At 36.8% G+C, this 15379-nt stretch overlaps 1 protein-coding gene across 1 annotated transcript in view; it reads left to right on the plus strand.

Moving 5' to 3' along the window:
* stard8 (StAR-related lipid transfer (START) domain containing 8) overlaps positions 1–15379 on the plus strand; it is a 99279-nt gene that overhangs the window by 68867 nt on the left and 15033 nt on the right. The window contains exons 6-11 of the mRNA XM_022685101.2: positions 2753–2926; positions 9333–9492; positions 9613–9811; positions 10576–10786; positions 13399–13510; positions 14665–14886. Of these exons, the coding sequence (XP_022540822.2) occupies positions 2753–2926; positions 9333–9492; positions 9613–9811; positions 10576–10786; positions 13399–13510; positions 14665–14886 (1078 nt within the window). The remainder of the gene's footprint in view (positions 1–2752; positions 2927–9332; positions 9493–9612; positions 9812–10575; positions 10787–13398; positions 13511–14664; positions 14887–15379) is intronic.

Here is a 15379-nt window from a genome sequence, read left to right on the forward strand (position 1 = left end):
TTGCCTTGAAATTACAATATTTTTCTCACTAAGAATTAGTTTTCGCAGTGGACATATTTTACCAATGGGGTCATGAATATCCTACATCATCTACTGTTTTCAAAAGCAACTCGTTCATACCTTTAACTTTTTAGAATACCCCAGAATCACTTATTTACATACATCAGTCTTCAAGGCAGTGGATCAATAACTGCATGTTTAAGCGTAATGGATAAAGAGAGAAGATGAAAAACAGTTCTACAGACATGATAAATCCACACAAAACCACACAAAAGCAAAAATCAGATATCAGATATGGCCCTTTACTGTGTCAGCCTACTTTAATTTTTTACTCCGTGCTTGAAATATTATTTTAAGTGAATCATTTATTGTAAGGTATGATTAATGCCTTTTAACTCAACCTTGTTACGTGAACACTTTAAGCATGAGCGCTTTAAAGCATTTACAATCCTCCACAAATCACTTCTTTAACAGAAAAGATGTCCTTACTTAAATATGTATGTACTATTTATTGATTTATTAATTCTATATATTTATACTAATATTCCTTATTATACTAATAAATTATCATTACTCTTGTTTAAGGTATATATTTAATTTGTATACATTTATGCTCTGCTTTTGAGGGTTAATGCTTTAATTCTGTTAAAGCTTTGTGTGAAAATAATACTTTTTTATTTATTTAATTTTTTGTTTTTTATATAAAACATTTGTCATTGTGAGACCCAAGGCTGAAGCAGATATTTGAGAGTTTTTTCTTCGTGCTAGAAGAAAAGGACAGAAGAATGCTCCTGTAGCTTTTTTTTTTTTAATAGCCGCTTATCCTGCTGTGATTCAGCCTCCACTTGAACACCACCAAATGGCTAGAAATGATAATTGAATTTTTTAATTAATTGTTTTCTTTTGTGTATCTTTGTTTTCAGGAATGGCGATTAGCATTAGGTTTAGCATTAATCCAGGACAAACAGCAATATTGCAGCAGGCAAAATTCAGTCTAAAAGCGTGTTTTTCCATTTGTGAAAGAGCAGAAGTCAGCTTATCGCTGAGAGACCATTTAGCCTCAATTAGCAAACTGTATGGAGTTTAATGCACGAGTGAATAAACTACACTGAATCAAATTAACTCCGCTCTTACTGTACCGATGCTTAAGGGAGTTCTGTGGTCAAGTTTGGTCAGTGTGCACCATTCAGGTATTGTCTAGGTATTTAAAAAATATCTAATTATTTCTGTAAATGTAAAAAATGTCTAATTCAAAATTGATTTTTTTTTTATTTAAATTGATATTCCAGTAGAAAAAAAAATATTATTTTAACTCTGCAGTATTACAGCACTACTCCTAATTTATTGTTGTGTTTAGTGGCAACCAGGGCTGTGCAAAATTCAGAATTTCAGAATGCATTTAAATGAATGAAATGGAATTGGAATGACAGAATTTGGAATTGAATTCATTCAATTCTGAAAAATTAATTCTTATCACATATCAGTAAGAATGTTTTACTTTTAACATCCACTTTTTTTCATTAAACATACATTCCCTTAATGTTGTGTATTTAGCAATATCATAATTTCAGAGTAATCAAATGATAAAACGGTGCTTTTGGTAAATGTAATTATAATTTATTAAAGTACTTTACACTAGGGGTGTGCCATTTCTTATCGTACGCAATAAAATTCACCCTGTTCTCTTTTCCTGTTATATATCCATCAAAGACAAATCACAAATCATATATCTGTCCAGTAATCATTTATTTTACTTTAATCCTGAATATATTGAGTGCGTTATCAGTATCATGACATTCTGGATCATTGACTTCAGTTATAATCTGATAAAATTCTCGTATTTTTTTTTATATCTCAGTTACAGGTGTGCAATATTATATTGTATGCAGTAATAAAATGTAGTTTTCATTTTGATACAGTAGTGTATTTTTTTAATCTTTTTTCTTATTCAATATTTTGTCAAATTGTCAAGAGTATCATTATCGAGAAAAGACCATGAAATATTGTGATACAATTTTAGGGCATATCGCCCCACCCCTACTTTGCAAATGTTAACGTTGTAGCACTTATTGGAAAGCTGAGCTCCAATAGCCCCAGTTTGCCTAATAGACCTAATAGTGAGCCCTGGGATCCACCACCCATTTGTTTTTCAATTAAAAGCAACTCTATGGTGCTACCGAGCTTTGAAAAGGGCTTGAAAAAGAAGTGGTGCTTGCTCCTCCTGAAAACCTCAGGGTGTTTCTTGTTTAGGAAGGTCTTGAATGGCTGAGCTGAAGGAGTCTAGGTATAGGTCAATGTCAGTGTGTAGTCTTTCCCCTATCACAGGACAGCATTAGGAACCTCTACAACTCCATGCTGAGACATCTGGCTTGTTGTGTTACACTTGTGTTACACTTGTGTTACACGTGTGTTACACTTGTGTTACACACCACTTATGCATATGCAGCTTAATAAATATTAATATTAATATTTTTAATCAAATATTTTACAAATATCATCGAAATCAAACATCTAATTCTAGGTGAATCTCTTTTTTTGATATACAGGTAATTCATCTAAAGCATGCTAAACAAATAAGATATATAGCATCATAAACATGCTATATATATAAGATATATAATATATAAATACTCTATAGATAGGATATTAGTAGTGTTTATTAGTAGTGCTGCTGTCTATTTATCCATTTATACTAAATTGAAGCTCTCTCTTTCTCTCTCTCTCTCTCTCTCTCTCTCTCTCACACTGTCAGGAAGTTGCGATGGCACAGTTTTCAGAACTCCCACCGTCCGAGTGTTTCCTCAGCATCTCAGGAGATTAACCGTCAGTCTGCAGCTCAGCTGAATCTGCTGCAGAAGTACAGCCTGCTGAGACTGACAGCCATACTAGAGAAACACTGCGACATGGGCAAACACGGCTGGAGCTGGTGAGCACAAACACACACACACACACACACCCCGGGAACCACAGCAGGGTGTGCAGAAAATATGTACTCTTGATGTCCAGATGTTTATTTACACCAATTCTAATAAATGCATTCAGCTATTTTATTTATTTACCTGCTTGGTTGCTCCCATTGCTGACACTGATATACTGGTGCATTTAAAAAAAAGTTAGAATATCATTGAAAAGTTACATTATATCAGTAATTTAGTTTAAAATATGAAACTCGTATATTATATAGATGTATTACACATAGAGTGATCTATTTTAAGTTTATTTATTTATTTTATTGTTGTTGATTATGACTTACAGCCAATGAAAATCCAAAAATCAGTGTCTCAGAAAGTTAGAACATTATATAAGACCAGTTGGTACTTTTGGCAGTGTGGGCAGTGTGCCAAGTCCTGCTGAAAAATGAAATCCACATCCCCATAAAAGTTGTCAGCAGAGGGAAGCATGAAGTGCTGTAATATTTTGTGGGAAAACAAAACAGCACTGATTTTAGACTTGATACAACACAGTGGATCAACACCAGGAGATGACATGTCTCTCCGAACCATCACTGACTAGCAGTAAATTTCACATTTCATTTGTAAATTAAGGGAGCAGAGTCTGGAGGAAGAGTGGAGAGACACACATTTTAAGCTGTTTGAGGTCTAGTGTGCAGTTTCCACAATCAGTGATGGTTTGGAGAGACATGTCATCTGCTGGTGTTGATCCACTGTGTTTTATCAAGTCTAAAATCTTACAGCACTTCATGCTTTCCTCTGCTGACAACTTTTATGAAGATGCGGATTTCATTTTTCACTAGGACTTTCTAGTAAAACGCCAGTGTACAAGCAGGTGTCCCAATACTTTTGTCCCGAAACTTTATTGCAAAATCATGTTTGAAATACGCTATCATGTTAATGTCCGTGTGTGTCCGTGTGTGTGTGTGTCCGTGTGTGTGTGTCCGTGCGTGTCCGTGTGTGTGTGTCCGTGCGTGTCCGTGCGTGTTCGTGCGTGTCTGTGCGTGTGTGTTCGTGTGTGGTTGCCAGTAATGTAATAGTTTCATTTCATTCAGTATCACTCACAAAGAATCCATTATCTTTTCTGTCAGTCCCTATACGCACACACACACGCATGTACACACACACACATCCTCATGTTCCCACACCCGTATGCACACACACACACACACACACATACTCGCACTCAAAAGGATCACATCAAATGTGTCTTGACAGAAAATAGATTCAATTTCCATTTTTAACCGCCTGCTTTCCTTTCTTCTCTTTTTTCCTCCTCTTCCGCCTCCTCCTCTTATCTCTCTCTGCCCGCTGTGTTCTCCTTCTCTCGTACCTGATTCGCTCCTGCTGCTGTAAACTGCACATTTTGTTTCACTTCACTTGACGCCAATTTTAAGGCTTTTGTTCAATTACAAATGAAAAGAGCTGTTTTTCCCAACTCTCTGATATAAAACACAATTTGTAGTAGTTTGTTTGTTTGAGTTTGTTTTTCTCCTCTTCTCTTACCTGTTCTTGAAATACAGTGGCATGAAAAAGTATTTGTTCCCTTACAGATTCTTTGGTTTTTGCTTTTTATCATACTTATATTTTTTAGATTATCAAATAAACTTTAATATCAGACATATATTACCTGAGTAAATATAAAAAATCACTTTTTAAATGATGATTTAATTTATTAAGGGAAAAAACTAGTCAAACTAATCTAGCCTATTGAGAAAGTGTTTGCCCCCCTCCATAAATGAACTGTGATTAATCACACTTTTTGGAAAGCTGAGTTCAATTACACTACTAACCACAACTAGGCCTGATTACTGCTAGACCTGTAGAATCAAGAAATCACTTAAATAGAACTTGTTTGACAACATAAGGCAGCTAAAAGATCTTAAAAATCCAAAACATTGTTACGATCTGAAGAAATTCAAAAACAGAAATAAAATCATCAATCAAGTCATTTCTAACCACTGTGAACCACAGTGAGAGCTATTATTATTCACCAATGAAGAAAACACAAACATTGGCGAATCTTCCCAGGCGCTGTTGACTGACCGAAATTATTGCAAAAGGGCATGAACAACTCATCCAGGAGGTCACAAAAGAACCTAAAACAACATTTAAAGAACTGCAGGTCTCACTTGCCTCAGTTAAGGTCAGTGTTAATGATTCAATAAAAAGAAAAGGTCAAAATGGAATCTTTGGGAGAGTTCCAAAGCAAAGAACAACTGCTAAACAAAAAAACACAACAGCCCATCTCACATTTACCAAAAAACATCTTTTTGAGTACATATTCTTTGGACTGACAAGATAAAAGTGGAACTTTTTGGAAAGTGTAGGTCATGTTAAATATGTCATTAAATGAACACATCATTTCAGAAAAAGAACATCATACTGAGTGTAAAACATGGTGGTGGTAGTATGATGGTCTGGGTTATATGGGTTAGGGGCAAACACTTTTTCACACAGGGCAATATTTGTTTGGATAGGTTTTTTCTTTTAATAAATAAAATTATTAATCAAAAAGTGCCTTTTATATTTAAGCAGGTTATTTTTGTCTGATATTAAAGTTTGTTTGATAATTGGAAAAATATTAGTATGACAAAAAGCAAAAACCAAAGAGCTTTTTTATGCTACTATATAGACAAAAATTTGGAAGAAGCACCAATTTTATAACATATTTTCAAGCAGCCTTTGTCTAATATGATCAGCATACATTTATAAGCATGAAAAAAAAATAATACTTTTTTCTTTGACCCTTCCATTTTTTAAAAAATATGTCTTGTAATCATTAATCTTTCTTAGTCGAATTCCATTCCCCACCATTGTAAACAATCTTGCTAGTTTTTTAAAAGCTTTTTTGAGGTAATATTTGTTTTGTACAAAATGCATTTTCATCCTTCAACAACACAGTTAGAGCAGGAACACATCAGGACATTTGGACAGTACTTGTTTTGCACTAATCAGTTTTAGCTTTGATTTTTTTGAGGCAAATTATCTTTCACTCTGAGCTGGATGGGTTGCTGTGTGTGAACTGCTGAAAGATGCTATTTGAGAGCTCAGAGAGTGATTGCTGATGTGTCTCAAGCCCCCGACAAATTTCTGCCAGGTTTAATAACTGGACCTGTCAGAGACTCTTAATCTGGTAGTGTGAAAAGTGTTGTGACTGAAAGTTGGGTGAGGGTATGGTTGTCTCTCATATACATGCTCTTTTTTGAGCTACCATTGCAAATCAGTGCACAAACATCCATTTTGGATGAAGTTAAAACATGTCTTACACATGGCATGCCATCAGTTCTTGTATGTATTTTCATGACAAAACAAGATTTTGGACAGTAGACACTTAACTTAAACTTAGTACGCGTTCCTCTTGGTGAGAAATCTTCACATTTGTGACCCAGTGTTGTTGATCAGTTGTATAAGCTGCAATCCACAACCACTAAAATATTCAAGATTACAAGACAAGTTGCGTAGTGAAAAAGCTACAACACTACTGACATAGACAGTGATTTACTAGTATCTAAACCTGGGCATTTCACTGATTTATGAAGAAAAACAGAGATCAAAAGTGGGGCAAATAATGGAAAAAAGCCAAGACTCAAAGACTGCATGTGATAATGCGAGGTTATCAAAAAGAGGAAAAACTTGGGCTCTGAAACCCATCAAGAAAGTCCAAAAGAACTGAAGATACAACAACTTAAAGGGACTAACTATCGGAATTGTATCTAGAGCATTAGGAAGAACCACTGAGAATAACCAAATATGAGAATCTCTCAAAGAACATGAGGAAAAACCACTGAAAAGAAAAAAAGATTCAAAAGCTTTCTAGGAAAATTTGTAAAAGACAGACAAAAACCAAGAATGAGAAACTCTCTAAGCACATGAGAGAAAACCATTGAGAAAATGCTAGAACAAAAAAAAACTCTCCAAGATCATGAGAAAGAACCATTGATGGGAACCAAGAAGTGTTTGCCCCCATAAATGAACTGTGATTAATTACATTTTCTAAGGCTAAGGCTTTGAGTCTCCAGCAGACCACAGTGTAAAAAAAACTTTCAGAGATCATAAGAAAGAACCATTTAGAAAATGCAAGAACGAGAAACTCCCCAAGATCATGAAAATCAACTATTGATGAAAACCAAAAATGAGAAATTCTGTAAGATCCTAAGAAAGAATGATTGGTAATCCACTTCCTACATCCAGTTACTAAAGACTGTATCATAAGCTAGAGAAGATTCAGCTCTAAAGCTCTTCACACTTTGTTTTTAGCACAGTGTTGTTATTTATTGGAAAAGTGCAGTGAAACTCAGAGGGTCAGAAAGTTGACTTTTGTTGATTTCACCCAGATTGACCCAGAACTGACAGCAGGAAGTAGCTGTCCTGTTTTACCCACAACAAACATCAGATATTCCTCTGCTGCCAGATCTCCATTATTTCTGCACTGATAGCTTTTGTTTCTTAGTGACCAGGTCAGGTTTGCTCACTTCCTGTTCCTAACAACATCAGAGAGTGTGTGTGCATGCGTGTGTGTGTAGCAGAGATGTATAGTAACGACTAGAACTATTTCACTACTGTATTAAAGTAGTAAAATATTGTATCTGTACTTTACTGAAGTATTATTTCACTACATATAGTGTAATACTTTTACTCTGATACAGTTTTGTACGTGCTGCTTCGTTACTTGTTACCAGGGGCGTCGCCAGTTCTTTTTAGGAGCTCAGGAAACGGGAATGATGATCTACGTTCTCTCCACTGAGCACGCACACTTGCGTGCACACACAATATTAAACAACAGTGCTCTTTATTCTGCTCTTTCCCACTCCTGATACGTCGTGCGTGTGCGTGTATGTTTTTTTTTTTTTAAATAAAGGCCCATGATTAGATTTAAGTGAAAAATATATATATATTTTATTGCTCAGTGTGAGCAGATGCCCTGAAAACCCATACTGAGTTTTTCAATATTGATCTTTAGCCATTTAAATTAGACCAGATAACGACACTTCAGGAGGTATTTTCTGATAGAAATATTATAAAATGTTTTATCTCCTAATCTGTTTAAAAAGTAACACACCAAACCTGCCCCCTGTGCATCATAGTTTGTGTGTGTGATTTGATTGGACATGTGCTCAACACCCCTAAAACTCTGATCCTAGAACCCCTCCTGTTGATTAAAATTATAAAAATGTTCGAAATCATTCCAAACCCACATTATCACTAAAGCCAGAGCGGTAGGTGATCTGCACTGTTACTGGGTTTGATGAAGCTGCTCTAATCTCTTGGACTTTGATATCTTTAGTTGATTTTACAGTAGTGATAGACAAAGCAACTAGTGACCTTTTATGCTGAATTTTTGTTGTGCAAAAAATGTGAGCACCCTTTAGCCTAAACATCTGAAATAATATAAACAATATGACATTCAAACTTCTGACTTCTTTCTGTAAAAACTACACAATGCAATACTTGTAATTTTACTTTCAGTACTTGAGTAGAACATTTTAAAATAAACTACTTGCAGTGCTTAAGTACAAAAAAATGAATACTTTAGTACTTCTACTTAAAGGAGAATGGACTTTTGGTGTAATAAAACATGATAAATAGTACTTATCTTTGATGAATAGCACACCTCCGTTCTCCCACAGCGTTCAAAGATCCAGAAATTTTACCGGTTTGTCCAAACACTGTTTAGACTGGGTGACACCCAGTTATCCAGCTCAAAGTAGCTCTACATCTCCTTGCTAGAATCCGGAGGCTCTCCACTTAAAGAAACACTTCAAAGTCACTTTTTTTAAAGAATACTTGTACTTTTACTCAAGTCTGGATCTCTAGTACTTTATACTGGTCTGGTGTGTGGTAGTTTCTAAGTTGGATTCCGTGTGGCTTCTACCAACTAATTATATTCCAAAGCAATTTTGAGCTTTTGTTCATTACATCAGCAAAAATTAAGGCTATGTGTTTTTTGGGTAGGTGTTTTTGTTGGGGGTTGATTGTTGTGGTTTGTGGGTGGTTTTGTTGGTGGGTGCGATTGTTGGATGGTTGATGGCTGATAAGGGTAAAGTGTTGAACACCTAAAAAAACATTTCATTGCACAGATATAAATGAGTCCTTAAAGTCAAAGTTTTAATCACAGACAACAGGATGCTGGGATGAAAAGTGATATTGAATGGTATATTGAGCCAGACAGGTAATAGAAATGTACAAAACCAACAGAATTTCAAGCTTATTTCAGATTGTTAAGTCAGGAACATTTCAAAAGGCTACTTATTGGAAGTAGAAGATTCGTCTTTAGGTCTTTGAATAAAAAGACAAGTCAGTAATTGCTATGCTATATGCTAGGAGTTTGGACAAAACTGTCAATATCAATTACTGTACTCCTGCTTTGTGATTGGACAGGGCTGTGCCAAAGTTCATGAAGCGTTCCAAAAGTCCAGACTATAAAGACAAGCATGTGTTTGGGGTCCCACCGTTTATAAACGTCCAGTGCACTGGCCAGCCCCTCCCACAGAGCATCCAGCAGGCCATGAGGTACCTGCGCAGCCAGTGTTTGGAGAAGGTATGTATACATACGCATATACACACACACACACACACATGCACATGCACACACTCTGTCACAGTGAGCTCTGGATAACACAGGTTACTCTTTACTCTTTTTCTCCGTCTCTATCTTTAGGTGGGAATATTCCGGAAATCTGGAGTTAAATCCCGTATCCAGGCTCTCAGGCAGCTCAATGAGAATTCTCCTGATCACGTGACCTACCAGGGCCAGTCAGCCTATGACGTTGCAGATCTGTTAAAGCAGTATTTCAGAGACTTACCTGAACCTGTTCTGACCTCCAAACTCACCGAGACCTTTCTGCATATTTACCAGTGTGAGTACACACACACACACACACACACACACACACACACATACATGGCTGACAATAATGGTCATGTACATTCTACGCAATTGTTTCACAACCGTCAGCAAAACCCAAACTGAAAAACGTTTTTTGTTATATTTAAGGAATGCTCCCAAAAGATATTTAATCCTGTCCCATGTGCTATTTTTGTTGTCCCTGGGACGGTGGGACGGTGTTAGTCTGGGACCACTTCAGTTTCTCTGATTTTGCTATTTATAGATAAGTGTTTAAGTTAAATGAACATTGATTTTTAATTCTATAAACTACAGACAACATTTCTCCCAAATTCCAAACACAATTGTCATTTATAGCATTTATTTGCAGAAAATGTAAAATGATTGAATTAACAGATGCAAAGAAAAGATGCAAAGAAAAGAAGTTCATATTCAGAAAGTTTTAAGAGTTCAGAGATCAATATTTGGTGGTATAATCCTTTTTTCATCAATATTTTCATGCAACTTGGCATGTTCTCCTCCACCAGTCTTACACGCTGCTTTTGGATAACTTTACGCCACTCCTGGTGCAAAAATTCAAGCAGTTCTGCTTGGCTTGATGACTTGTGATCATCCTCCTTCCGCTTGATTATATTCCAGAGGTTTTCATCATTTTTAGATGGTCTCATATTTTTTCAAGAGCTGTACGCAATTGCAAGTATGTTGCATTGCTTAATGAAATGTCTCGCTCTCTCATTCTTTCAAATTCTCTCTCTCTCTCTCTCTCTCTCTCTCCAGTTGTCCCTGAGTGTCAGAGGCTACAGGCAGTACAGGCGGCGGTGGTTCTCCTTCCTGATGAGAACCGAGAGGTTCTGCAGACTCTGCTGTATTTCCTCAGTGACATTGCGTCTGCGCAGGAGAACCAGATGACTGCAGAAAATCTGGCCGTGTGTCTCGCCCCATCAATACTGCACCTAAACACATCCAAACGAGACGGAACCTCACCCAGGTGTGTGTGTGTGTGTGTGTGTGTGCTAGTAATAGTTTCTTCATTTTGCATATTTATTATTTTCTCCTCTTGGGAATGTTGCAAATTTTTTTGTTTTGTTTCTTTATTAAACTATGTGGTCTAAACTCATCTCAGCACTTTTACAAAATATCTGGGGTTTAAGTGGAATTCTATGCAATTTTCCACTTTTTCTTATAAGTGGAAATAGGTCTCTCTGAGGTGTATATTTATGCTGCCTATGAAACTGTTCCTCAATCTTCTATTGTCTGCAGTAGTATTCAGAAAAAGGAGTCGATCAGGAAAAGCACTTGTGTCTATGTCAACCTGTGAATTAGTATTCATGGCCTCGCCCACCTTGGCTCGCGACCGCCCACAGCGCTAGGAACAGCATGGCAGTTTGTTCCTGTGTTATTTGTGCAAATAACACATCAGTGTTATATGCTTTGCCCAGTAATTCAAAGCTAAGGAACAAATGATTTGAATTTGTCTATGGAACACCACCAGCGAAGTGCAATTTAGATAAGTAGTTGTATTTTTAGAACAGTTCTGTTTACACTAGTTAAAAGTAAGAATCCACCCGTGGATTTTTCTTTCTGGACCTGGATTACCTACCTCTGTGTTTAAGTAACTAGGTTTACATAGGATCTCCGGTGGATTTTGCGTTTTACAGGGACTCTATGACTAGGTCAGTGGCTGAACTGCAGTCAGCAGGGCATCACACATGTTGTAAAGTAACATGAAATAATAACATTAACAATAATAAAACATTTCTGTTGTTAAAAACAATGATAGAATGACACCTTTAAGGTAAACCCATTGCTGACACAAAAACAAACAGCATGTCTAGTTCCTGTACAAAATTATTGCTAATATAATGGACCTATCTGGAGCAGGTATACATGTGATGCTGTTGGCGTCATGTTTGCATGATGCCACACTTGGTCTAGAGGCATGTAAAAGCCATCCAGTACTGAGCAGTGGAGCAGTAGAACTGTGTTCATCATCCTATACTTATAGAATAACTTTGGGAGTTATTCTGTTAGTTGGGATGATGATTCAGTCTGACATTACTGAAGCTCTTAATGCGACTTAATGCAATTAAATAAAACAGCAATGCTTTAAGTATGGGGGGCTATTGCAGAGGGAGTAGGGGGTCTTCTGTATGCATGAATGTATAAAGAAAAAAAAGTTGCGCAGTATTAAGGGAATGGCAGAGAGGGGAGATTGAGAGAAAAAGAGAGAGAGAGAGAGAGAGAGAGAGAGTGAAGAAGTGAGTGCGATGCAGTGTGAGGCGATGTCTCTCTGGCTCAGAGGTCGTCTGTATTCATTAGCTTACAGTTTACCCACGAGGCCATCCATCTGTATTTGCAGACACACACACACACACACACACACACACACACACACACACACACACACACACACACACATACTTATGCATGTAAACAGTTGTTTACTTGTTGACTGTTTTGTTCAGGGGCATGGAGAGAGACATTTGTTTGATGAGTAACTCCACCTAATCCAAGTCGAATTTGAATAATACTTGTTGGCAGACTCTGGAACAATGATTGTGCATTTTTTTAGTCGAAAATGAGTTTATAAGTTTGCTATACGTGTGTATTTGTATACTTATTGAAACAGTGGAGTGAAAAAGTGTTTGCCCCCTTACAGATTTCTTTTCTTTTTTTCGCATTTTTGTCTTACTTACATTTTTCCGATTTGCACACAAACTTTATTATTAAGACGAATACAAAAAGCTCTTATTAAATGATGATAAATGATGATCTCATTTATTAAGGGAAAAAATTCAATCCTAACCACTTAGTGAAAAGATGTTTTAAAATAAGTTAATGGTAATTAATCACACTTTTTGGAAAGCTTGGAGTTGTCAGACCTCTAAAATCAAGAAATTACTTAAAGTAGGGGGCGCCGAGTGGTCCAGCGATCTAAAGCGTTGCCACTGTGAGCGGGAGGTTGCAGGTTCAAACCCCCACTCATGCAGCTTTGCCATCAAGCTGCCGACGCTCAGATGGAGCACAATTGGCCCTGCTCCCTCCAGGTGGGTAGATGGCGCTCTCTCCCACACATCACTCCTGTCTGCAGTACAGGGCGTCTGTGAGCTGATGTACCGGAGCCGAGCCTCTGCGCTTTCCTCCGAGCACTTTGGCTGCTCGGTAATGCTGCATCAGCAGCAGCTCGAAAAGAAGCGGTGGCTGACTTCACATGTATCGGAGGAAGCATGTGTTAGTCTTCACCCTCCTGGTGTGTTGGGGCATCACTAGTGATAGTCCTAATGAGCGGGTTGGGTAATTGGCCATGTAAATTGGGAAACTGTGGTATAATCTCAGTAATACATTCAAGGTTCGTGCTATAACGTGTAATATTGGCACTGCTGTGCTGATCTACGGCACTTAGCCTAGCAGTGCCAATATTACACGTTATAGCACAAACCTCTGGTGTATTATTCCTTAATTGACATTGAAAAATTGAACATGCAGAGTGGTTGTTCCTTCATCTTGTATTTCTCCCATTCAAATAATCTTTTTTTTTTCCTCCCTCAAGCTGTTTTTGTTGTTTATTTGCTTGAAAGCTTATATTGTTTATGCTCTTAGGTTAATCAGCCGGAAGGGAGGAGCCAAGCCTGACCACAAGGACCTGAGTGAGAACATGGCTGCCACACAGTGCCTCTGTCACATGATCACAGAGTGCAAGAAACTCTTTCAGGTAGACACATAAAACCTCAAACTTAGTAATTAAACCCATTCATAGTAAATTCATAATGAAAATGTTTAGGTAACTTTTTGTTTCTGGCACTCACTCCTGTTTCTGGCACTCACTCCTGTTTCTGGCACTCACTCCTGTTACTGGCACTCACTCCTGTTACTGGCACTCATTCCTGTTACTGGCACTCACTCCTGTTACTGGCACTCATTCCTGTTACTTTTTTATGTTTTGAGTAACAGGACTTAAACAGGAATACGTTTTTAGCGTAGAATTAGCAAACACATGAAAAATAGCTAAATGGCTATGCTAATAGCATAAGGACACTATGCACGTTCTAGTTTTTTTCTAGATTTTTGAAAATAAGTGTGTTTTAAAAATAAGATCTAAAAATTTAGGTAACAGGACAGAGTGTTGAGATTGACATCCTCAGTCATAGTTACAATAAAGGGGAACTTAATTTTGGTCTTCCTATAATCTTCAGAAGAACCAGCTGATGATGTCACTTTCTGTTGTAGGTGTAACTTGTAGAATGTTCTAGATGTTCTAGTTTTACAGTAACAGGACTGAGTGAAACCCAGGGACACAACTATAAAATGTGTATTTTAACTTAAATATTATGGATTTATTATGGAAAATATATATATTAAAGTATAGATGAGATTTGGAGAGTCACAACAAAGCAAAAAAAAAAAAACATAATTTTTTAAATAATTATTTTTTATGGTAAAGTTTATAATAAGAGAGTGGGAACAGGTAACAAATGCTATTTTTTTAGTGTTAGTGTAAGTTTTTATTAATGTTTTTATTTATTAATCTTACTTTTGCAATCAGGTCAATGTGCAAGACAATAGGCTTAATAATATAAAATGTATTTTAGAGTTATTTTGTGTGCACATTTATATTTATGGAATTTTTCTGGGGACAGAAATGGCACCCATTCAGTGGAATGGCCCATATAGTGAAAATGTGTATGTTGGTTATATTTTGTGCATGTAATATTCTAAAATGAATTTATAGTAAAGATATGTATATTGTTGGATGTGTTGTGTGTGTATATAATGAAATACAGTCTATTTTTATCTCTGTTTGTAAGATAGGTAGGGCTAAAAAGCTGTATAATGGCAAACTCTCTGTCTCTCTCCTACTGTCTCCAGATTCCTCATGAGATGATGCTGCAGTCGCGTAACTCGTACGTTGCGGCGGACGCGCAGCCCCTCCCCCTGCACGGGTTTGGGGTGAACGCTCGGGGCGAGCGAGTGGATTATCGGGCGTATCTGCAGGATAACGTTCAGTGTTTACTCAGAGAGGCTGCAGAGAAGAGCAAAGGCTGGCACAGTGTGAACGGCCCAGATAACACTGAGCTTTCTTATAAAAAGGTAAACACACGCTATTGAACCCTGCAAGCTCACAGATACACACAAATACACACACGCACACCTGTGTGCCCTGAATGTATTAACCTGGCCTTGTTTTAACTATGCACTTCCTGTCCAGAAATTCCTTCTGGTGACCCAGCTAATGATTAAATGTAGCTAATTTTTGTTACACACAGCTGCTATATTATCCATAGAAAAGCACTGACAGAGGCCACTTAATATACAGCTCTGAATAGAGCACTTCAGTTTCTGAATCAGATTCTCTGATTTTCCTATTTTTAGGTTAATGTTTGAATAAAATGAACATTGTTGATTTATTCTAAAAACTACAGACAACATTTCTCCCAAATTCCAAATAAAATTGAAATAATATTAAAAATATTGTCATTTAGAGCATTTATTTGCAGAAAAAGAGATGACTGAAATAAAAAAAAAGTAGCGGCAGAGCTTTCAGACCTCAAATAATGCAAAAAAAATAAGTTCATATTCATAA

Source organism: Astyanax mexicanus, chromosome 1, assembly GCF_023375975.1.
Source record: "Astyanax mexicanus isolate ESR-SI-001 chromosome 1, AstMex3_surface, whole genome shotgun sequence".
NCBI classification, from domain to species: domain Eukaryota; kingdom Metazoa; phylum Chordata; class Actinopteri; order Characiformes; family Acestrorhamphidae; genus Astyanax; species Astyanax mexicanus.